Source organism: Vipera ursinii (genome assembly GCF_947247035.1).
Source record: "Vipera ursinii genome assembly, chromosome: 13".
Lineage (NCBI taxonomy): Eukaryota > Metazoa > Chordata > Lepidosauria > Squamata > Viperidae > Vipera > Vipera ursinii.
In genome coordinates this window covers 17,634,646-17,658,288 of record NC_139526.1, presented here as the reverse complement: position 1 = coordinate 17,658,288, position 23,643 = coordinate 17,634,646, and the positions used below count along the sequence as shown (strand labels likewise).

The 23,643-nt window shown below is 47.6% G+C and overlaps 4 protein-coding genes across 7 annotated transcripts in view; 1 reads left to right on the top strand and 3 right to left on the bottom strand.

Annotated features, from left to right (window-relative positions):
- The window catches only part of MAD1L1 (mitotic arrest deficient 1 like 1), a 249,167-nt gene extending 246,029 nt beyond the window's left edge, over positions 1–3,138 (bottom strand). Inside the window, exons 1-3 of the mRNA XM_083372455.1 lie at positions 3,096–3,138; positions 1,307–1,469; positions 376–516 (exon numbers count right to left, since the gene is read on the bottom strand). Coding sequence (XP_083228581.1) covers positions 376–516; positions 1,307–1,469; positions 3,096–3,112 — 321 coding nt within the window. The 5' untranslated portion in view covers positions 3,113–3,138. The remainder of the gene's footprint in view (positions 1–375; positions 517–1,306; positions 1,470–3,095) is intronic.
- A 1,420-nt stretch (positions 3,139–4,558) lies between these two features.
- MRM2 (mitochondrial rRNA methyltransferase 2) lies at positions 4,559–9,420 on the bottom strand. Its single transcript, XM_083372539.1, has 3 exons — positions 9,311–9,420; positions 8,297–8,586; positions 4,559–5,506 (listed from the first exon to the last, which is right to left on the bottom strand). Exons 1-3 carry the CDS (start codon positions 9,316–9,318, stop codon positions 5,055–5,057), a joined length of 750 nt encoding a protein of 249 aa, XP_083228665.1. The 5' UTR covers positions 9,319–9,420; the 3' UTR covers positions 4,559–5,054.
- On the top strand, positions 9,407–11,900 carry NUDT1 (nudix hydrolase 1). 2 transcript variants are annotated; one of them, XM_083372541.1, is made up of 4 exons: positions 9,407–9,495; positions 10,106–10,265; positions 11,252–11,397; positions 11,573–11,900. In XM_083372541.1, the coding sequence occupies exons 2-4, from the start codon at positions 10,114–10,116 to the stop codon at positions 11,821–11,823; spliced, it is 549 nt and encodes a 182-aa protein (XP_083228667.1). In that variant the 5' UTR covers positions 9,407–9,495; positions 10,106–10,113; the 3' UTR covers positions 11,824–11,900. The 2 variants fall into 2 exon arrangements, with proteins under 2 accessions (XP_083228667.1, XP_083228666.1); XM_083372540.1 differs by having other exon boundaries at positions 11,252–11,409.
- Positions 11,901–12,050: 150 nt separating this feature from the next.
- SNX8 (sorting nexin 8) overlaps positions 12,051–23,643 on the bottom strand; it is an 18,966-nt gene continuing 7,373 nt past the window's right edge. For all 3 annotated transcript variants that reach the window (XM_083372538.1, XM_083372537.1, XM_083372536.1), the window contains 10 exons: positions 21,675–21,865; positions 19,007–19,124; positions 18,611–18,732; positions 17,671–17,751; positions 16,915–17,075; positions 16,488–16,620; positions 15,563–15,631; positions 14,980–15,129; positions 14,267–14,416; positions 12,051–14,048 (listed from right to left, as the gene is read on the bottom strand). In XM_083372538.1, coding sequence (XP_083228664.1) covers positions 13,935–14,048; positions 14,267–14,416; positions 14,980–15,129; positions 15,563–15,631; positions 16,488–16,620; positions 16,915–17,075; positions 17,671–17,751; positions 18,611–18,732; positions 19,007–19,124; positions 21,675–21,815 — 1,239 coding nt within the window. In that variant the 5' untranslated portion in view covers positions 21,816–21,865 and the 3' untranslated portion in view covers positions 12,051–13,934. The remainder of the gene's footprint in view (positions 14,049–14,266; positions 14,417–14,979; positions 15,130–15,562; positions 15,632–16,487; positions 16,621–16,914; positions 17,076–17,670; positions 17,752–18,610; positions 18,733–19,006; positions 19,125–21,674; positions 21,866–23,643) is intronic.

The window sequence follows — 23,643 nt, the reverse complement described above, 5'->3', positions numbered from 1 at the left end:
CGGTTGAGTTTTGATCATGTGACCCTGGGGATGCTGCAACGGTCGTAAGCGTGAAAAATGGTCCTAGGTCATTTTTTCCCAATGCCGTTGTAACTCTGAACGGTCACTAAATGAATGGTTGCAACTCGAGGACTATCTGTGCTCTTATCGTCTTTACTGCTTGAAGACCTGAACTCACAGCTTCAAACCAGACCTCCCGGGTGATGTGAACCAGACTGCTCTGAAGAAACCACCAATAGTTATATACTGGCCTAAATCATAAGCCGTGGACTATAAACCATAGAGACTAAGGTGATAGAACAAGCTATTCAAACAAGCCAGGTTACAAATGCACCAGGGCAGAAGCCCAACCCTTAACGTGGCTCCCCAGCTCACCTCAAATTTGGTGGCACTCAGGCTGGCTGCCTTTTCGAGTTCAATCCGAGCCCTTTTGTGACTTAATTCCATCTGCATTTTCTCCCGTTCCATCTGCAAAAGCCGCGTGCCCGAATGGATTTGCCCAGCCTGCTCTTCCAGCTGATCCGTTGCCGAAGGGGAAAAGAGACCAAGCAGTGATCCCAAGAAGCTGTTGAACAACGCTCACCATGCCTCCATCTCTGGAGGGCGGGAGTGGGGTGGGAGGGCTTGGAGTTAACCTATAGCATTTTACAAGCAACTTCCACCCCCACCCCTCCAGGGGTGGACAATATTCTATCCAGGGATACAGGTACCAACTTGGGGGCCCCGCTCCAGGTGGTTTCATTTATTTAGCAAAAAAGCAAAATAAGCTTTGGTAGGGGACATGTCAACTAGTTCAGCTGTTTTTGTTGGTTCACCTCCAGATTAAAACACTCAGGTCCCTCTGGATGTGGACCAAATCACAACTACTTAGTAAATTAATTTATTTACTTAAAACAATTTATATAGCCACCCACCTTATAACCAACTCTGGGCAGCTCCCAATCCCAAGTTAAAACAGCATTAAAAACCACAGTAAAACTGTAAAACTAGCATATTTAAAAACCACAGTGCAGTGTTGAGAATCAATGGAAGAGGGAAAGAGAGAAGTCTGTAACTGTTATCTGAGCACAGATCCAAGGGTGGCAAACCAGTGGACACTGTACTTATATGTCACAATTTAGTTGGCTAAATTTTTGCTGGCTTTGATTAGACAAGATAATCTTTATTGTCATTTTTTTTTACTGTGGGCACAACGGCACACATCAAAAATGAAATTTAGTTGCCCGCTCTCAAAGTGAACCACATACATGACACACACCTAGATGGTTTGTTTGCTGAATGTGACCACTGAGGAGCACTGCCTCACCTTCATCATTTGCTGGTAATGTGTCTGGAGCGAGCCCGGAAGAGGCTGCGGTGCATCTTGGACAGAAGATTCCTCCACAGAGAGGGACATGAACTTGTTGTACGACTTCAGGATGGAGAAGACAGTGGTGTTCCCGTCAGCCTCCTCCATCTGCATCTGAGTCCTGCCGAGTATATAATAATTTTTTTTTATATAAAAAAGACGTTTTTCTTCATGTGTGTCAAGTTATTACACCTCAAATTTTAGCCCACCAAATAGGTAAATATATATATGACTTCTTTGATTAGAGAAAAAACATGGAATGGATTTATTGCTGCCGAGAGAAAAGCATATTTGTAGCTCAGGGTTGAGTCCTACAGCATTGATGATGTTGCCTAGTTGGGTCATGAAACGTCTGCAAGAAAAACATGAAGCTCAGAGAACACCACCTTCATTGCTGTCTGGAAATCTCTGTTATAGTTTTTGGGTTTTTTTGAAAGAAAATAAAATGAACTTTTGATTTGTGGTTTGGATGACAATAGAGAAAAAGAAAGGGTTTTTTTAAAAATCATTTTGCAACCATGCTTGCATTTGCTGGAAAAGAAATCAGAAGCTGGTTCTACTCCTTTATCATTGTCTCTGTTTACACTTTTGTCTCTCCTGTGCAAGTTGTGTTTATGACTTTGCTTGTTTGCCTCTTTTTGCAACACTTGGCTTTTTTCCGTTTCACCAGCTTTGGAAGAACAATCACATCACCCAAGTGGAAACAAAAAGATCCGAGTGTTGCAAACAAGAGCAAAACAGAAGCGGAAACCATCACACAACCTGCAAGGGCAACAGCAATGAAGAGGAAAGTGATCCAGAGCAGGCCGGAGTGAAGGTCCCATATCCTGGGACCCCCTTCCTCAGATCTTGACTTCAACCCCATCGTCCCCTGCCTGCACATTGGCCCTCCTAAAGCTTAGGGGTGTTGTAGTACTTTTCTTTTTGCATTCCGTTTCCTATGCAAATCCCCATTTCATCCCACGCCAACCCCCGGCTAGCAGATCTTGACTTCAACCCCATCGTGCCCTGCCTGCGCATTGGCCCTCCTAAAGCTTAGGGGTGTTGTAGTACTTTTCTTTTTGCATTCCGTTTCCTATGCAAATCCCCATTTCACCCCACGCCAACCCCCGGCTAGCAGATCTTGACTTCAACCCCATCGTGCCCTGCCTGCACATTGGCCCTCCTAAAGCTTAGGGGTGTTGTAGTACTTTTCTTTTTGCATTCCCTTTCCTATGCAAATCCCCATTTCAACCCCACCCCAACCCCCGGCTAGCAAAATCAAAGCGCAGTAGGATCTCTTCCATCACATCCGTCCCAGTTTGTCTCCTCTGCCCAAACTGGTCTCTCTCTTTGTGTGGTTGCGGGTGTGTGTGTTTGTGTGGGTGTGAGTGTGGGTGGGTGGTGTGTGTGTGTCCGTCCAAGGGGAGGGGGGAGGGTTTGCAAGCAAACTTTGAAGGGAGATTGGGGACTTCCAAGCAGCCGGGAGGTTACACGGTGGGAGGGAGGGCACTCTGCACACGCCCAGGAGCACTCTCGGCACGCCAAGCGAGAAAGAGGGCGCGAGGGGCGGCGTGAGTCTCGGCCCTCGCTCTCCGGCTCCAGAGGGACGACCCTCACCCACTCGCCCTCAACCGCCATTCGGATCCCGCCGGCGGCGAGACGAGACCCCTCCGCCCCGGTCGCCGCCCGCCCGCCCTCTGCCGCCCCGCCCGCCCGGGACCCACGTGACACCCCGGGCCCCGCTCGCTCGCTCGCGCGCACTCACCCTCCCCACTCGGCCATGGCCAGCTCTGCTCGCCCGCCCTCCCTCCGAGACGCCGCGAGAGTTCCCCGCCCGGCTCCCGCGAGACTTCGCCCCGCCTCCGCCTCCTCTCGGCGCCTTCGCTTCCCAGCCGCTTTCGCTGCGGGCCGTAGTGCTCGGAATAGAGGCGCGGCAGGAAATCAAAAGAGGCGCGGCGCGCTCTCCTGGCGGAGGTTGGTATTTTATTTATTTATTTATTTATTTATTTATTTATTTTATTTATTTATTTATTTATTTATTTATTTATTTATTTATTTATTTATTTATTTATTTATTTATTTATTTGTATACCGCCCTTCTCCCTAAGGCAGGGGTCGGCAACCTCGGCTCTTTTATGACTCGTGGACTTCAACTCCCAGAATTCCTGAGCCAGCTTTGCTGGCTCAGGAATTCTGGGAGTTGAAGTCCACGAGTCATAAAAGAGCCGAGGTTGCCGACCCCTGCCCTAAGGACTCAGGGCGGTGAACAGTGACATAAATGTCAAAATGCAGAAATACAGAAAATTGAGAATAAATTAAGCCCTACTGCCCAAATGTAGAAGATAAGTTAAAACCACAATTAAAATGAAACCCGTCAGACCAGACCGGATTGCTTAAATAGATATGTTTTTAGATCGCGTCGGAAGGAGCGAAGGTCGGTACTGTATTTCTCAAAAGAAAAAAGGGGGAAAAAAAGGTCCGTTGCCAGGAAAGACGATATTAAAAACCTACGTCGACGAGTTTGTCGGTTTTTGTGGTTTTATCATATTTTATATTGGGCAAGAATAGAATAACGGAACTGGAAGGGACCTTGGAGGTCATCTAGTCCAACCCCCTGCCCAAGTAGGAGTCCCTACACATTTCTGACAGGTGGCGGTCCAGTCTCCATTCTGGAAAGCCTCCGGTGATGAAGTCTTCTTTGAAGCAGATCCTTGTTTTTATATTGTTTTATACTGTTTTATATTGTTTTTATACTATTTTTACATTGCTTTATACTTTTTGTTTTTATGCCATTTGTATTGTTTTATACTGCTTTATATATTTACACTATTTGGATTGTTTTACGTTATTGCTCTGCTGTTTTACATTATTTACGTAATGTTTCTGTGTGGTTTTATACTGTTTTATATTGATGCTATGTTGGTTTATGGATTGAGAATAGAAGAGAAGAGAAGAGAAGAGAAGAGAAGAGAAGAGAAGAGAAGAGAAGAGAAGAGAAGAGAATCTGGAAGGGACCTTGAAGGTCTTCTAGTCCAGCCCACTACTCAAGCAGTTGCCCTCAGTTGTTTTAAGATGAGAGGTTTCGATAAATAAATAGTAAATGAATTATCTTTTCCATGCAAGTTTTTGTCAGCAGCTGTTGCTAGAGAGAGGCTGCAGGGGTGTTTATCTGGGAATGAAGTCCTACAACAGTTTCTTTCCGAATGGACACAAGAGAGAGATTGCCTTTTGTCCTATTGGTTATTTATTTATACAACTTATAATTAATACTATATACAAACTTCTCCAGCACATATGGAATATTTGTAGCTCAGGGGCCCTTGATTCTCTCTACACTTGGTGGTTTTCTTGTAGACGTTTCGTAACCCAGCTAGGAAACATCATCAGTGTCAGAAGGGATTGAGGTTTGCACTGATGATGTTACCTAGTTGGGTCTTGAAACATCTGCAAGAAAACCACCAAACTCAGAGAGCACCAATGACCCCACAGTCCTCCTTCCCCTTTCTGAAAACCCACTTCTTTCTAGCCTGATGTTTCCTAGTTGGGTCATGAAACGTCTGCAAGAAAATCATCCAGCTCAGAGAACACCAAGGACCCCACCTCTCCGGCAGCCTGCAAAATTCCCATCTGCAGCACCCTCCCCTAACAAAAAAAATGCAACTATTGCTGCTGCAACCATGTCTGGTACATCAATCCTAAGCGATGCCACACAGAATGCATGGAGCTACTCAAGTTTCTTCTGCTGTACATTTGACACCCCTCGGTATGTTTTTGCTAAGAAAAAAGACTCAGCTGATTCTTTCCTACTCGCTTGAGGCTTTAGGGTCTTCACTTCCCGGAAGTCTTGCAACAGCCGGCTTCGGAGGAGATGGCTCTCCTTGCCATCCCAGAATTTGCACAGCAGGACCCCTCCTGGCTGCAAAATGCCTTGGGCCAGATCCAAAAGGGACAGGCAGAGTTCAATCAATTTTCCATGATCGAATTCCCGGATGCCGGTTGCATTTGGCGCCATGTCGCTTAGGATAATATCTGCTTTTCCTTTTGGGAGAAGTGTTTGGATCTCCTTCTGGGTGCCCAGATCTGTGATATCGGCATGAGGGAGAAAAATTGCTCCTTCCAGAGGGAAAAGGTGAAGAAGATCAACTCCAAGGACAAAGCCAACGGGCTGTTCTGGATCTAGAGGACACAAAGCAATCCGTGTGAAAAAACAACAACATTAAAATACATTCATTGGTCTTTAAAGAAGCCCCAGAGTCTTTGGCTAGACACCACGCTGATTAACTGACCCATAGCTTACTGGAGTAAACTACGCATCAGTTAACCAGTGTTGTGTCTAGCCAAAGACTTCTTAGTGGGGCCTCCAAACTTAGCAACTTTAAGATTTGCGGACTTCAATGCCCATCATGGCTGGCTGCGGAAATGAGGGAGCTGAAATCCACAAGTCTTAAAGCTGTCAGGTTCGGAGACCTCTGATTTACTCAGTTAGTTCCATTTTCTGGTTATCTACTGGGTTTCAACTAATTAAATGAGCTGGACCTGCATAAGTCAGTTTGCAGATCATGTTTGGTATTTGAGGCAGAGTATTCAGATTTTTCCTCTGCAGGCTAAGACAATACATTTCTGGGAACAACTAAAATTTGCGTGTCGTTCTATTCACGCCTGGTAATACACTAAGGAGAACAGTTAAGAGAGAAAACATTAACAAAACCTGGCTCATTTTGTAACCTTGGTGCCAAATATCAGTCGGTCCACCCAGGTGACCTAGAGTGAAACACGACCAGACAAGCTAATTCTACTCTATTTTAAGGCTACGTTAACAGAATCTTTTCGATCTGAAGGTACACACTTCCCAGCTCCTCTTTTAACTCCCTCCTGATCAATTAGGATGGATCCTTTCTAAGTTTCTTCCTCTGGCTGTTAAGCAACTGGGGGGGCCCTGCCTCTTATCTAATTGTTTCCTACTCAGCATTTCTTCCCATTGTCCCCCAGGGTTAATTTCACAGATACTTGGGATGCTTAGTCAGAATTTCAGGCAGAAAACCATTTCCCATTTCCCCCCCTTTTTTTTTTACTGCCAGTAGACTTCATGACCAATACAAGGGCACATAAATTCTGCCACTTTTTATGAGAACTAAGCACCGAAGACATAAAGATAAAATAGTTCACTAGAGGGTTCTCCTCCAGGAGCTGTTGTTTAATGACATATTGCCTAGCAATCTAGAAATCACAGAATAGCCCGATAGGCAAATTTATGGAGCAGGTGGGTCCAATTGCTTTTAAAGACACCTCAAGTGGACAAGACCAATATGTTTCTAATCCATAGGTCATTGTAACAGTGGATTGAGGGAACTTTAGCCTACGCTATTACCCAGAAGTAATGCTAAGTAATAAATCTTTTTTTAAAGGCTCTACATAAGTGAATTTTTAACAGAAAGCTATTTCCCAGTTTCTAGAAACTATGAAATACCAGGCAGTAAATGATCTACTTACTGATTGTTCAAGCCGTAAAGTGTGAGTAGGGCAGAACTGGTGTATTCTTCCGAGGGATAATAAATACAGACCTCTGTTACTCCCTTACTTATCCCATAAAAGTATTCACTGACCTTCCTGGCTGGGTTTACACACTACATTAAGCTAAGATTTGGTTAGTTATGTGTCTCTGGAGATTCTCAATCATTCAGGTCATGGTTGTCCAAAGGTGCTTTTCCAAATGGAACTGGACTTCCTTGTTTTTTTTCCTTGAAAACATTTCACTTCCCTTCCAAGATGCCAAATACAGTAGAAGGAGCTTCTTGGATGAGAAGCAAAACATTTTCAACCCCAAACCCCCAAAAAGTTCAACTGCCTTTTGAAAAGCACCTTTGGGACTTAGCTATGTGTATTGTACAAGCCATAACTGGATGGTTCACACTTGCACTAAGCCAATTAACCATAGTTTATCAAAAGCAGAGACCCCACTCGAACTAAATAAGCCACCTTATGACTTAGCAAAATCCGTGAACTCTGTCAGTAACGCAGCTTCTATCTATTTGCAGACTGGCAAGGAAAATAGGAAAACCACTTCGCATTCCCTATGGGTGGCATTAAAAAAGAAATTACTGAAAGTCACCCACCACCAGCCTCTTAATCAATTCTATCATTTTATTTTTAGCACCTTCCTAACAAGCAGGGTTTTTTTATGAGCAAGGCTTTCTGTAACGATCAATAATTCAGAAATCTCCTTCATCAATCACTGTCTTGTACTGTCGTCAAGCCACTCCAGAGTCAGCCAACAGTTACGTTTTCTGCTGTCAGAGCACTTTTGCCTGACATTAATTAATTAAACTGAGGCTTTTCAAGACTGCTCTCACTATCATTTCCCAGAGGGAAAACCCATGATATTAAAATGAAGCCACGGGTAGATTAAAAAAAAACTCATATTCAAAAGGAGGGAAGAATTTCTCTAGCCACATACTGTCAATACCTGGAAAAACACGGCGTGGCAATATTTATTGGATAGAAGGAGTTTAATATAAACAGGCAGATCTAAAACAACTGCATTTTATGGTACATTATGAAGTCTGAGGCAACCCCCTTCACCACCTCGCCACTCACATAGAGCAGAGGAAGCAGGAATGAAAAAAATGAATTGGAAGAAAAACGCATTTACACCTTGGAAATAGTTCTAGCTACTTCCTAACCAAGGCTGCTGTGTTGAGTTACGGTTTGCTCAAAAATGCAATAAAAGAGTTAGGATTTGCAAAAGCAAGCAAGGTCAGTCTTAGGCAGTCCCTCTTTCTCCGCCCAATCCATATTTCTGCCCTTTATCCCTTGTGGCAAAGAACAATCCATCAGAAGTCATGAGTGAGACGAAAGTTAAAACTACAGAGAGTTCACGTGATCACGATCCCAAACTAACCAAACCACAGTATGGCTGGTTGAGAACAGGTTGAGAACCAGACTCGGTAGCCTTCGGCATCTGCTCACCAGATCCTGTGGCATTGACTCGTTCAACCGCTACCTGAGCCCAAGCTCCGGGGGCCGTCCCGCAATCGAGGACATGCAGCCCAGGCCGAAAGAGGCGATGTTTGTCATCAATCTCCAGCAATTTGAAAGCACTTCGGCAACGATAGTTCCTCTCTTTGGCTCTCTTCACAAACGGATCTCGGAAATGCCTCTCCAGCCAGCGATGCTCTGCCCCTGTTTTGGATTTTAGGTGCTGCCCTGCTGTGTGGATTCTCTGGACCTGAAGTAAAATGGTGGGCAGCATCCTATGTCTGCAAGGGAGAAAAACCAGTGGGATTGCTGAAAATTAGCAACAGCTATGGTGTATACATAGTAAGTTAGGATGGATGGATGAATGGAAGGAAAGAAGGGAGGGAGGAAAGGAGAGGAAGGAAGGGAGGGAGGGAGGGAGGGAGGAAGGAAGGAAGGAAGGAAGGAAGGAAGGAAGGAAGGAAGGAAGGAAGGAAGGAAGGAAGGAAGGAAGGAAGGAAGGAAGGAAGGAAATGGCTGTTATCTTCTGGACCAGGGTTTCTCAATCTCAGCAACTTTAAAATGGGTGGCATCAACTCCCAGAATTTCCCAGCCAGCATGCTTCAACATGTACGGCTTTCAACTCCCAGAATCCCCTAGAGCAGTGGTAGGCAACCTCGGCTCTTTTATGACTCATGGACTTCAACTCCCAGAATTCCTGAGTCAGCTATGCTGACTCAGGAATTCTGGGAGTTGAAGTCCATGAGTCATAAAAGAGCCGAGGTTGCCTACCCCTGCCCTAGAGTAACGCTCTGGCAGGCGAGAGGAAGAACTGGAACTCAACAACCCTCATGAAAAGGCATCTCAGCCCACCCAAGGGAAAGGGGCGGGGGAATCTTGGCAAGCCTAATTCGGGAGACCACCACCCCCCTCCGCAGCCCCGAGCAAAGGAAGCAGGAATTTGCGGGGTGTGTGTGAAGAGCCTTCGTTCCTCCCGGAGGTCTAGCTGCATTCGGCCCCACTCACCGGCTCATGGTTTCTCCGGCCACTTCCGGTATTTGGGGGACACTTTTCGCGTGGCACCGAGTCCGACGCCTATAGTCCTCCCCCCGGAAACGCCGCTCCGTCTCCCACGTTCCGTGACCCTGCGCGGTTTTTTGCTTGTTTGCTTTTTGTATTTTTGCACCCTAGACGCGCTTCGTTCCTTTCAGGTATGCAAGGAGCGCATTGGGGAGGGTCGCCTCCCTGTAGGGCCCGGGGTCTCCCTCCTCCTCTTCCCCCTATTTTCTTAGCAGGAGGAAGCGAGGAGGAAGAGGAAGAAAGGGAGGGAGGGAGGGAGAGAATCCAGGGCTTTGGTAGTAGCTTCGGGGTAGGTTTGTTTTTTTGTTTTTTTTGTGTTTTTTTTGCATAGCAATTGCGCTCTGCCTCTTTTTCTTCATTAGGGGCGATTCGTGGCTGGGACTTAAAAGCGAGGAGTTGGGAGGGAAAACCTTCCACGGAGTCTTGTTTAAGCATGCTGGCTGGGGAATGCTGGGAATTGAAGTCCACCCATTTTTCAGTTGCTGAGATTGAGAAACGGTGGTCCAGGAGAGCCTGGCAATTTCCTTCCCTCCCTTCCTTCCTCTCATTTCATCTCATCTCTCCCCTGCCTTCCTTCCTCGATGCTTTGTCTTTTTCCAGTGCTTTGGGCATGTACCTGACCCTCTTGGAAAGCACAGTATCAGCAATCTCAGCCTTCCCTTTTCTCCTCCCCTCTCGAGCTTCCTGCGGGATTTCGTGTGGACTTGGCCATTGATGCTTTCCCCTCCCTTCTTGACCTAGGGTGCAGCATGCTGACGACTAAGCTGTACACGCTGGTGCTGGTGATGCAGCCCCAGCGCATCCTGCTGGGCATGAAAAAGCGCGGCTTCGGGGCCGGCCTCTGGAACGGCTTTGGCGGAAAGGTGCAGCTGGGGGAGACGGTGGAGCAGGCAGCAAAAAGGTGGAGGACAACCCACTATCTATGGCAGGGGCCCCCAACCCCCGGAGTTTCATGCGCAAGTGCAAATGCCTGCCACTCACATGCCCTCCCCATCAGACGGGGGGGGAGGGGGAGTGGGACCAAACTGGAAAGGTTGGGAACCGCTGGTCTACGGCCAGTCTTCTCCAATTCTTTGGAAGAGGCTCGCGATTGCAATTTTGGAATTGCGCAACAGGGCCCTGGTAACTTGCTCCGCTTCTAGTTTGTGGGCCAAATGGAGTTGGGATGATTCATACTGGATTGAGGGTGTTTTCCTTGACTTTTGTTCTGACTTCGTTTTAGCTCAATCGGCTGAACAGAGGGACTTGCCTAGATGCTATAAAATTGAAAAAAATGGTGAAATGACTTCAGGGAATGTTTCGGGCGGCCAGGAATGGGCGCTGAATCACTGTATTTCCTCACCTGGGAGCCATTTCACCCATTATTATTTAGCCTGTGATGAGAAGATGACAAAAAGAGAAGTAAACACACACGCACAATTCAAATCAAAAGGGAGTCTGCATCCATAGCATCCCTTAAGCTACACGTGCTCCCTGGGCGGTGTCAAAGTATGGGATATCTTAGCCAGTTCAGTTGTCTCAGCTACTTTCACAGTTTTCATTCGGAAATTCAACTCCTGTGGACCTCATCCCATATTGAAAAGGTTCCTAAGGAGGGGGAGGGCATGAGTGCACTAACGTGCTATCATCCCTGTCACGTTTCAGGTTTTTCCATTTTGCTCATTTCAATTTGTAATTTTTGTTTGACAAAGAAGGGGGGAAAAGGAGAGAGGGAAGGAAAGAAAAAGGAATGCTTCAGATGCTTCCAGTTGGAAGACCAGTAGGTCACCTTCACCCTTATCCTGTTGCCATTCCTAAGAAAATGCAGGAATGCAGAAGAGGGAAACACTCTTAACGTGTGAACCAAAATCTCCAGCTTTGCAAACTCTCTCGTTCCCTTACTTTCAGGGAGCTCCAGGAAGAGTGTGGCTTATCCGCGGACACCTTACAAAAAATAGGCCAAATTACCTTTGAATTTGTAGGCAATTTGGAGCTGATGGAGGTCCATATCTTTCGCGCTGACCATTTCCACGGAGACCCCACCGAAAGTGACGGTAGGAAAGTGGGTGAGAGTGAGCAGAAATAGGGAAGTGTGCAAGGGAGAGGGAGGGAGGGAGACATGATCACCATTTGTGATCTTCCAGCTGGCTTGCTTAACAACAGAGATTTCAGCCCCGATTGTGGTTAGAGGTCTAGGACTACCTGTACCACGTTTCTCTCCCATTGCAGAAATGCGCCCTCAGTGGTTTGACGTGGACCAGATACCTTTCAAGGAGATGTGGCCGGATGATATATATTGGTTTCCTCTTCTGCTCCGCAAGAAATATTTCCTGGGTTATTTTAAGTTTCAGGGGCAGAAGACTATCTTAGAATATAGTCTGAAGGAGGTGGAGAAGATGGAGGAGGAAACACAAGAAAGAGTTCCTGACGGAGACATAAGGGGCATCGCGGCGGGCAAGGAACCACCACCGGCCCTGTAGCAAAATGACTCTTCTGCCAAACTCATTCACGGTTGACCTTTCTAGGGGGAAAAACACCTCCTCAAAACTACTTTTTCGTGTACAGAATGTGTTCTGTGACCAAAGGATACTAGATTATGGGAAAATATGGTCAAACCAGAAGAAGAAATGCCGGGATATCCTCAATATCGTGAATAAAAAAAGGTTTGATCGTACACGTTGCAGTAAATACGTTCAGCGCTAAAATAAACGTTCAACCTTTTAATAGAGTTTTACATTTCTCTTACAAATAGATCTTTTCGTAACTTTTGGGGTGGGAAGGACTGGGGATGTCAGACTCCGGAAACATTTATTAAAGTCTACCAAACGGAAATAAAAGACAATTCTGCCATTTATAATAAAGTGCTTCATTTAAAAACAATACTTTTTGCAAAGCGGACACTCTTTGACAAATGTCAAACTAAATGCCAGGATGCTATCCCCAAAACCAAAACACGACTTGGAAAAATACAAAAAGACAATTTACTTTCCTGAGAATTTGGCATTTAGTCCCTTTGGATGACTTCTTTTGTCATCTTGCTAAAAAAAAAAAAGTTCCATGATCCCAAATGATCCACTTTAAATAGAGCTTCCTCAAAAGTGATCTCAAAATGACCTCTGGCTTTGTAGAAAAGAAGGCAGCTTTCCCTACAGCAGTTGGATTTATTTTTTTAAATCCAGGAGAACAAGCTTTTTACAGCTGGTTTGTTTAACTAGGCTTGAACCAAACAACGATTTCTCCTTTTATATAACCTCAGGGCTGGTAGCCCCTGGCCAACTTACCAAGACTTAACCAAGCCAGGTTCATTTTGGTTAATAAGATGATTGTCTAGAGCAGACATGTCAAACTCGCTACGTCACACGAAGTCGTGCGACGTATCGGAGCCTTTTCGCCATTGCCGGCAACGGGGTGGGTGCGGCTTCCAGATGACGCATCCGGCCCATGGGCTGGCAGTTTGACACTCCAGGTCTAGAGTGTTTTTAAAAAATATATATATTGGAATAAGGCACTGTGTTTATGTTGTAGTCACCACGTTCGGCCGAGCTTTGGTGGAAATCTTTCCTTGGTAGGTATGGCGAGGAACATTAATGGACAGGGGAAGGAATATGCCCCGTGGAGGGTGCAAAATAATTTTTATAGCGGAGTGTTTATGGAGATTCTCAGTCATCCAGGTCTTGGTCGTCGCCAAGGTACTTTTTCAGGAAGCAACTGGACTTCCTTGTTTTTCTTTGAAGACGTTTTGCTTCTCATCCAAGAAGCTTCTTCGATTCTGACTGGATGGTGGGGAATATTCCTTGCAGACAGCTGACCATTCAGAATATAAATCCATTCCCCACCATCCAGTCAGAGCCGAAGTAGCTTCTTGGATGAGAAGCCAAACGTCTTCAAAGAAAAACAAGATCGTCCAGTTACCTCCTGAAAAAGCACTTTTGGGGACACGAGAACAGAGATTCTCAACCTTGGCCACTTTGAGAGGCTTCCACAGAGGCAAGGCTGGAAGTGTGTTTTGAGAGATGAATCCATGAGTCTAGTCCTCTGTGAGGCAGCTGGCTGTTTCTTACGTGGCATGAAGTCACGTAGCCCTCTGTCTGCTGTCGAAGCATACCTGGGCCTAAAGTTACACTTCTATTCATTGAAACATCTGACTTTTCAAAGCAAAACGAGAGAAAAGCTCAGGATTGTCACTCCGCTCAGAAGGCTGTTTAAGGAAACTGGGTGCCCCTTTAATCAACGGCGCCTAGATTTGCTGCCCGGCCCTAACCTCAATGAAATTATGGGTTTTATTCCTGGAGCGGAGTGGGTCACCCAAACCCACCTGTCGTTTTTGACAGGGGGCAGGCCCCATCCCCAAATCTGCCCCAAGCACCGTGGCTGAGCCTTCGCAGAGGAGAACAAAAATGATCAAAGCGCAAAAGAGGTCTTTGTAAAACAAAAATCACATCTCTACGTCCTGGAGATTGTGGGTCCCCCTCATGTCAGGCTCTGGGAGGCAAAACCTAGGATTTGCCGAGAGAAGAATAGCTGGACAGGTGCGGTTAAGTGTCAAGGGCAGCCCTTCCTTCCAGCCACTCCCCTCCTGAATCCCAAAACATTAACTGGGAAGGAAATTCTCCTCTTGCGCAGACGAGGGGAGCATCAGCACGTTGCTGGTTCCTGCAAAGAGGCAGCTCAGCTTGGGCTTCAGTTCGTTCCAGACTGCGCTCATCTGCGGAAGGAAAGGAGAGAGGCAGAGCCGGTGGGCGGAAGGGCAAGGAAATAGCACCCGAAGCTGTTCTCCAGCATTTACGGAGAGGCCCTCCGTGGCCCTCGGGGGCTTGAGGAAAACCGGCGAGAAAGGAAAGTAAGGACCAGCCAGGCTGCCCAACTGGTGGACGCCACCCACCCACCCACCCACCTACCCACCCCAGCCTGGTAGGCACTTACCTCTTTGTGGCCTTGGATCTGCGAGTTGACGAAGGCCCCCAAGATGTGAGAGGTGAGTGGCAGGTAAATGTGGATGAGCTGAGTCTCTTGGTGGAGGCAGTAGAGGGAGAAATAGTTGCGCTGCTCCATGGTGAGGATTGCGTTCTCTTGCTGAGGGTGGGTGGTTGGGTGGGGAGGAGGAAGAGAAGGAGAAAGAGGGGGAGGAGGAGGAGGAGGAGGAGGAGGAGGAGGAGGAGAAGAGAAGAGGAAAAAGAGAAGAGGGAGGAGAAAGAGAAGGAGAAAAGGGGGGAGGAGGAGGAGAGGGTGAAGAGGGAGGAGGAGAAGGAGGAGAAGGAAGAGAAGAGGAAAAAGGAGAGAAGAAGGGGAAGGAGAGAGAGAAGGAGAAGGAAGGGAAGACAGACAGAAAGGAAAAGGAAAGAGGAAGGGAAAGATTAGACACCACAAGTTATCGTCTCCACTCAACCCCTTACCCCCAGCCCCATCTTCTTTCCCAATCCCAGATGCCTCAGAAAACTCCCCACAGTTGTTTCAGCTTCACCAACTTCTCATGGCCAAGAGGACCGAACACATCCCCGATTTTCTGTTCTTTTATCCAAAATAAATAAATTTTAAAAAAACCCGAGACCCCACCATTTTCAGGATGCAGAAAGGTTTCTCTGTGACTTCCCTCTTGCTGGCCAGCACAGGTTTAGAAGACCCCCCAAGGACTCTACCTCCACAATCCGGGATTCCAGCTGCTCCACCGACTCCGGCTCCTTGTTCTGCACCGTGGCGCTCATCATCTGCTTCTTCATCATGCTGTATTTGTGCAGATCCCTCTGGTGCTTGTGCAACACGCCCTTCTCGTGCCTCTCGCACAGATCCTACAAGGCGGAAGGCGGAAGAGGCAGCTGGCCAGGGGAACCAGACATAAGGGGGCTAATTTCTATCTATCAATTTGCCTGTCTCTTGTCTCTCTGTAGCTCTACTGTAGTTCTCTCCAGCGTATCCATCCATCCATGTCTGTCAAACTAGGTCTGTCTCTCTGACTACCTCTCTATCGTCAGTCAGTCAGTCTGTCTGTCTGTCTATCACTATCATTTATCTGTGTCTGTCTATCTCATTCTCTCTCTCTCTCTCTCTCTCTCTCTCTCTCTCTCTCTCTCTCTCTCTCTCTCATCCATCCGCCCACCCATCCATTTTTCACCTTTTTCATTCTCTGACTCTCCTGTTTCGGATCTTCCCGCTTCCCCTCCAGCCCCCAGCTGTGGCCCAGCCTTTCTCTCCCCAAACAAACGGACCGAACGTGGGACTCACTTTATAAGACTGGAGCAAGTCCAGGAAAAGGTTGAGTTTCTCCACCACGTCGTTCTCTTCCTGTTTACCCTGGGCAGCAGAATGAGAGAGAACCCTGTGAATGGCGGGGCGAGGGGGGGCAGCTGCTCACCCACGCCCGCCCGAGGGCAGGAAGGGAGGAAGCCGGTGGGAAGTGGCCCCTTGCAGGCTGGATCCCGTCTCGGGAAGGAAGGTCTCCAGGGGACTCTTTCAACGGAGAGAAGGTGAAAGGCGAGAGGGGATGTAGAGAAATTCAAGCTGAAAGCAACGGTGAATGGATGTGCAGGTATTCTGTGTATGGGCATGTGTGTGTGCGTATATCCATACACACACACGCACATACATATCTACACACACACATACGGGTAGTCCTCAGCTTGTGACCACAGTTGGGACCGGCACGTCCGTCACTAAGCGATGCAGTCATTAAGTGAAAAAAAACCTTCCCCTAAAGAACTGACGCTCGTTTTCATGCACGTCTTCCTCTAATACAGCTGTGAATTCCGATGGCTCTTCCTTATTTTTTTTATTATTAGTTAATCGACGGGATCCCATCCTGGGCAATTCCCTGGCGAATGGCCACGATTTGCAGGGCGTCCTTGCTTGGAGACGGAAACTGGAGCTGGGGTCTTCTTGGTCGTTAAGCGAAACCGCGACGGTGCTTACGTTCTTCCTCCCGTCTTCCTTCGCTTTAAGAGACCAGCGAAGGAGGGGGGCCACCCAGTGACTTTTTCATCCCCCCTGGCCAGTGCAGATGTTCACCAAACAAGGCGGTCGCTAACTGAGGATCGGCCAGCCAGGCGCCGCTTTGCAATCTTCACTGAAACATCAATGAATCTCAGAGAGGGAGGGCAACCACCACCATTCTCCCACGCGACCCTTGCCCCCATCCCCTGCCCTGCCTCACCTGCTGCACGGCTTTGTCGGCCAACATGGCGAATTCTACGGAGAGTCCTTTGAGTGCCTGCTTCAGGCTGCCCCAGGCGCTGTTGTTGAGGGCCGCCCAGGAAGGCAGCGGGGTTGTGTCCGAGCCCAAAGCACTGCCGGAAAGAGGGGAGGTTGTATCCATGAAGACCCTGCCAGGCCTTTACACACACACACTCCCTCCATTTGCACCGAGCCCCCAGATCTGCCTTAGACCCTCCTTCCTTATTTGGTCATCCCAATACGGGTCGTCCTCAATTTACAGTAGTTCATTTAGTGACCATTCAAAGCTACAACAGCCCTGAAAACAAAGCTGGCTGAAGAATTCTGAGACTTGAAGTCCACAAGTCTCAAAGCTGCCAAGGTTGAGGACCCCTGGTCTAGAAAGCAGGGGTCCAACGCCCGCTCACCTTAGCTCCTTCCCAAACAGGAGAAGGTCTGAGGCATTGTCCACCGCCCGGGATGCGATCCGCTCCGCCCGGTCCCTGAGTTTGTAGAAGCTGTTGTATATGTTCCTGATCAGTTCTCGGCTGGCCGCAAACTGGATTTGGATGTCCGTGGGCAAATACTCCTGGAGGAGGAGCAGGGAAGAGATCCAATAACAGCTACATGGGGAGGCTGGAGGGGCGCCGGCTTGGGGCTGGTGATAGCGCAGTCAGCTTCCATATAGTTGGAATCCCTACATCAGGGGTCCCTGACCCCCATTTCGTGGACCGGCACCGGTCCGCAGCATGCCAACAAGGGGCTGCACAAACAAGCAAAGTTCCATCCTCGGGAGGCAGGCAGTATTCAAAGCCACACCCCCTCTGATCCACGGAAAAACCTTTCTCCATGGCACCGCTCCAAGGGGGCCAAAAGGTTGGGGGCTTCTGCCCCTACATGGCAGGAGAAGTGGACCCCAGCTGGTACCATCTTCTCCCCAGCCTCTCATTCTCCATGCAGCTCAAGTATCTTAAGTCAATGTTTCTCCAGGCTGGCCGCTTTAAGATGGGTCAACTTCCAACGCTGACTGGGGAATTCTGGGTGTTGAAGTCCACCCCTCTTAAAGCAGCCAACACTGAGAAACACCAAGATTGAGCCTTTCTATCTCTCTGTTCCAAACTGAAGCCTTCTGCTGAAGCCCTACCACCTCCATGTCTCTAACAGGAGGTCTCTCCAGACAATACCTTTGCCTGCATCGCGAACTTGCAGGTCATGAATTCGTCTCCCACACCCTGGACCAGCTCCCTCAGCTTGTTCTGAACATCCTGGAACAACAACAAGAAGACAATCATCAGTGGTGTTAGCAGCGGCTGTCTCCTCTCGCCTTCCTGGAGTTTAGCATCCGTCAGCACAATGTGTCAACGTTTGTGGCCTGTGTGCCGGGAGCTAATCGCTCACCTTTGACTCAAAGGCCACCTCTGGATTTAATGTAGGAGAGCTGTAGCAATCTCAGAAACCAGAAATTTGGGGGAAGGGGTGTTTGTCAAATCACAAGATTAACTAGTTTGAGTCAATCTCTGTCATCTAGTTAATTTTTTTTTATTTTTAATTCCATTTATATCCCGCCCTTCTCCGAAGACTCAGGGCGGCTTACAAGCTTAGCAGTAGCCTTCATTCTATGTATATGCCTGCTTATTAGGGCTTTCACACACACACCCCAAGCGGCGTTATTACAAAGTCAGCTTAATTTCCCCCAACAATCTGGGTCCTCATTTTACCTACCTGGGAAGGATGGAAGGCTGAGTCAACCTTGAGCCTGGTGGGACTCGAACCTGCACTAATTGCAGGCAGCTGGTGTTACTTAAGGAGGCACTAGCCCACTGCTCCACCAAGGCTCTATAGTTGCTGTTGGGATGACCCAACAAGTGCTACTCAAGGCAAGGCTGGGCACCACAAATGTGGTTTATCTCCTTCACTGGATATATATATAGATGCAACTGAGCAACTAGATAAATTACTAGTAGCCTCAAGTTCCTCAAGCTTGGAAAGTCCTGCTGCGGACAACGTTATGGTAGATATCTAACCGATAGGAGGCATCTGGTAAACCAATGTTAGATAAGCCAGCAAGCACTGATCTCTACCACATATTCAATAACCCTTGGAGACGTTCTCGTGCACACTTACCGACCCACTGAAAGAGAGGAAGAACTTCAGAAGCACATCTTCTGAAAAAGGAGGATGTCGCGCCACCAGGTTGATGAAGCGCTTCAAGGCACGGCGTCGAGTTTCGATGAATTCTCGGTCAGCTGGAAAGATGGGCCACGTTAGGGAGCTCAATCTTCAAAAAACCTTCCCGACAGTTTTAGGCACGAAAGGAAATCCCACTTCTTCTACCAATTCCAGCCATCAGCTAGGGTCAACAGGGCATTGCTAGAGCAGCTGGGATTGCAGCTCCCAACAGAATGCCTTGGTTGACTAGGAAGCCTAACCGTCATCGTTCCAAACCCATTTGGGAAGACCAGGTTGGGGAAGGCCATCACTGATGGTCTTCCTGGAGCTTAGTTCTGTCTCTAAGCTTACCTCCTAGCATCCTCTTGGGAGGCAAGCTGGGGACCATACGGTAGGGGAACTTCTGAAGGAGCATCTCATGGAAAACCACAAAATCGTTATACCGCCGGTAAACGGAGCACCTAAAACGCTGTAGGGAGAATGAAGGAGTCCGTTCAGAGCTTCCTCAAAGGAGATGATGGAGCTCTTGGCACAGGAACAGAAGTCGCCATCTTGTCCAGCATCTCCTGGCTTGGTCCTGGCTTGCTTAAGGGACCTTGCTAGTCCTTACCCATCCCATTTCGTCTCTCAAGATGGGCACGCTCCAGATCTCATTGGCTAAGGGATGGCAGAAAGCGGGGGCCGGGAAAGACATCTTTTCTGCCATGGTGCCCACCCTATAGGGCCTTCTCTCTCCAGAGATGAGGTTGGACCCAATCCTGCTGGCTTTTCCCAAGACCCCCAAAACCTGGTTTTGTGCCCAGATCTGGGTCCCCGAGTGGGATCTACGACAACTTCCCCCATCCAACTCACCGTGGGACAAGCATTACCCTAATATCGAAGAAACAGCGGAACAGAATCATCAAAAGAATGGATGCCAAAGGAGGGAGAAAATGAAAGGGGAGTGGCAAAAGTTAAAATAAGGTTTAAAGTAATTTTAAATAACTAAACTGAATTGTTAAATCGCCCCGTGGTGAGTTGTCTTGCGGTGAATTGTCCCGTTCTGCCCCAAGTGTGTGAAAGGACCCATCTCCTGGCTGTGTTAACAATTGTTGCATTTCTCACAAATCTACGTGTCCTGGGCTAATGTTGCAGGATCCAATTTTTTGTCAGTCACTGTGACCAGAGAGGTTTTTGCCTTCCGAGCTTTTGGACACGTGTTGGAGCCCATCCTTGGGGAATTTCTCTCTTGGCTGCTATCTACTTTTGATTTTTGCAGTGGCTATTGTTTCTATTTCTATTTTTTATTTTATTTTTATTTTAATTCCATTTATATCCCGCCCTTCTCCGAAGACTCAGGGCGGCTTACAAGCTTAGCAGTAGCTTTCATTCTATGTATATGCCTGCTTATTAGGGCTTTCACACACACCCCCCAAGCGGCATTATTACAAAGTCAGCTTAATTGCCCCCAACAATCTGGGTCCTCATTTTACCTACCTCGGAAGGATGGAAGGCTGAGTCAACCTTGAGCCTGGTGGGACTCGAACCTGCACTAATGGCAGGCAGCTGGTGTTCCTTAAGGAGGCATTAGCCCACTGCTCCACCAAGGCTCTTTTACTTTTAACCTTCCTCATTGCCCAGAGTTCCTTATTGAGATGGGCGGCTACCTACAGCATTTAAATAAATAGATCTCATTTTGAGTGATGGGCAGCTAGTTAAAGGGCCTGGTGAGAACAAACCTATCAGTTCACCCTTTGCTTAAACATCAAAGTATCCCTCTCAGTCTCCCTTCACAACTGATCTAAACAAACCACAACAGCCACGTCTTGCAGCAATAAATCCTCTCCGAAAAGCTAAATGATGCAAGAGACTGGAAGCTTTCCCCTGGCCTTCATTGCTGGAGTTTGAATCACCCTGAAAAATAAAGTGCTGAGAAAACCTGCCAACAGCAAATGTGGAAGAAAAGAAGCAAAAAAAATAAATAAATCCTTTTGCGGGGAAAAATCGTTTATTTCTGGACAATTGAAAGGCAATGCTTCAAATTGAGATTTTTTTTTTTCCACCAGCCAGAGATATGAACATGGAGTCAAGTCAGTACAAGTGCTCACCCACGATTGAAATGGCTGGAACTGATACAGCTTTATAAACTCCCAATTATGTTTATAAATAAAATAAGTTTTTTTTTCTTTCTGCAAACTGGCAACCCTCTTTGCCAATCTTGGCATCTCACGCTGTACATGTGCTTGCAGATTATTTTAAAAACAACTTTTATAAAGTGTAAAGATTATTCCTAGATAAGGTCTTTCCTACAGCCAGCTGGCATTTAACTTTTAGGTTCAAATATGTGGACGGGAAGCTTCCCAAGATCCAAGCAAGTGATTCCATCAATTGATCCGGTGAAAATCCAATTTTTATTATTTATTATACTGATTACAGAGAAGGTCCATAACAGTAAAAAAGGAATCTTTTCTTTTTCTCCTCCTATAATTTGATAGTGATATTATAAAACTTAAGTAATGCATTATATTATTTGACAACAGCTCTAGCCAACCCTTTAGAGTAGCGTTTTGCAACTTTGGCAATGTGGGTGGCTGGGGAATTCTGGGAGATGAAGTCCACTCACCTTAAAGCTGCCAAGTTTGGGAAGCATTGCGTTAGAGGTTAAGAAGGAAAAGAAGTTTATATCCCATTAACTATGATTTCTAAAATGCCAGTGTTGACTTGCACAATGTACTTGACATTTTGCACCCAACGCTAAGCAGAGCATTGATAAACAGCTGCAAAATACAGATGTTCTCTCTTTTTAAGGGGGGGGGAGGCATAGCTCTCCCAAGACACAGCCTCTTGCAAGCCTACAAGCTTCAGCTAAAAGCCAAGGCAAATCGTTTCACTCTTTCTTCGTTCAGGCCAATCTCCTTGCTTTCTGCAAATACACCCCTTTCCTTGCTCAGCTCAGCCCAGCCCAGCCTGAGGCCTGGAGGACCAACCAAGTTTCTCAAGCCAAGCCCAGAAATTGAATTTTATTCCCCGTATCACCAACCTTGCTGGAGACTTCATATTCCACGTGCTTCAAAAACAGCCCCCTTTTCTCCGGGATTAACTGGACTTGAACGATGTCTTTGCTCAAGAGCTCCTGCAAGGTGTGAGGGAGGACCAAAGGACTTCCCGGAGGCTTCTGCATACGCGGTTCTTCTGGATCCTTCGGGTCACTGACTGGAGGCTCCCCCAGGTCTAGAGGAGAACAGAGGAATGCACAAGGAAGGAGATGCTCTTGAAAAAGCCAGTGGGAAGAGACCTTCCTGGCCTCCAGCCGTTCGGCGCTACCCAGTCTGCAAATTGCTTGGCACAAGCAGCCACACACACACACCTAGGATCTTCGTCTACCTGCCTAAGCTGCCCGGAAACGTTTCAAACCCCACACCTCTCCAGAAGCAGTTGCTCTGCTCAGCCAGGTGCCAAATAATTCATCAAAGGGAGCCAGTCAAGTGGCTGGTAAATCTTGTCGAACTGGCTCCTGCTGAGATCAAAAGTCTACTTGCTGGCATTCTTGGATCCTGTTCGCAACCAACCATGGAAGGGGAGGGGAGGGAGGGGAACGGAATGAAGATTTCGATGCCAACAGAAGAAAAAAAACACCGTCCTGTCTGCTCAAGATGTCCACTCCCAAAATTTTGGGAGCCCCGGAGGTCGGGTGAAGGACGTCTGTTTCCCATTGCTCTTATTTTATCTGCAACAGCCTTTTTCCAAGGTGGGACTCTCCAGATGCGAGTTCGGTGGGAGCCAAAAGGCCTAAGCTGGAGAACATCCAATAATTCAAGGCAAGGTTCACCCATCACAACGAACCAGCTGTAACGCACCGCTTGGCTTACTCTTGTTGTGTGAACCCAGCCACTGGGGTCAGCATATAAAAGGGTTGCAGGAAGCCAGCCAATTACGGCTCACTATAAAAAATCACAAGGGACGCGGTGGCTCAGTGGGTTAGGACGCTGAGCTTGTCGATCAGAAGGTCGGCAGTTTGGCGGGTCGAATCCCGAGTGCCGCGTAGCAGAGTGAGCGCCTGTTACTCGTCCCAGCTTCTGCCAACCTAGCAGTTCGAAAGCACGTAAAAATGCAAGTAGAAAAATAGGGACCACTCCGGTGGGAAGGTAACAGCGCTCCGTGCGCCTTTGGCGTCTAGTCATGCCGGCCACATGACCACGGAGACGTCCTCAGACAAGCGCCGGCTCTTTGGCTTTGAAGCGGAGATGAGCACCGGCCCCTAGAGTCGGAAACGACTAGCACGCATGTGCGGGGGAACCTTTAGCTTTACCTTATAAAAAATCACGGGTAAACCAACTGTTGCTAAGAGCGATGGATAAATCCGGAGGAAGGCTAATACAGGCAGTCCTCAACTTACAATGGTCCACTTAGTGACCACTCAAAGTTACGACGGCAGCGGAAAAAGTGGCTTGTGACCATCTTTCACACTTATGACCGCTGCAGCATCTCCGTGGTCACATGATCAAAATGCAGACACTTGGCCACGTGACTCGTATTTATGATGGTTGTGTTTTTGCAGCCTTCTGACCCGCGAAGTCAATGCGGAATCCAGATTCACTTACCAGCCGCATCAATTCGCTTAACAGCGGTGGCAAGCAAAAGTCGTAAGGTGGGGCAAAACCCACTTAACAAGTGTCTCGCTTAGGAACAGAAATTTGGGGCTCCCTTGTGGTCATAAGGCGAGGACCACCTGTATAACCAAGCTATCCTCTCTCCTCTTCTAAACCCACCCCTCAAGATCTCTCTGCCTCCACCCCGATGGGGGAGCAGGATTTCGTCTGCTAAGCGAAGCGGTCATTTAAGGGAGTTACGCCCTTAAAACTGTACCAAATGTTTTGGCCCCGGGTCGTTAAGCGAATCACTGCAGTTGTTCATTGAATTACATGGTAGTTAAATCCTGGGTGTTGAAGTCCACCTGTCTTAAAGGGGGTCAACCCTGAGAATCCGTGGCCCACCTGAGCTCAGGTTAA

Bases quoted from the DNA above. Each gene is read 5' to 3' on its own strand.
- MRM2 (XM_083372539.1), bottom strand. The intron at 5,507-8,296 runs GTGAGCAGATGC...TGTGTCCTCTAG, and splicing joins AGTCAATGCCACAGGATCTG to ATCCAGAACAGCCCGTTGGC.
- NUDT1 (XM_083372540.1), top strand. From the start codon at position 10,114: ATGCTGACGACTAAGCTGTACACGCTGGTGCTGGTGATGCAGCCCCAG. The intron at 10,266-11,251 runs GTGGAGGACAAC...CCTTACTTTCAG, and splicing joins GTGGAGCAGGCAGCAAAAAG to GGAGCTCCAGGAAGAGTGTG. The intron at 11,410-11,572 runs GTGAGAGTGAGC...CTCCCATTGCAG, and splicing joins AAGTGACGGTAGGAAAGTGG to AAATGCGCCCTCAGTGGTTT.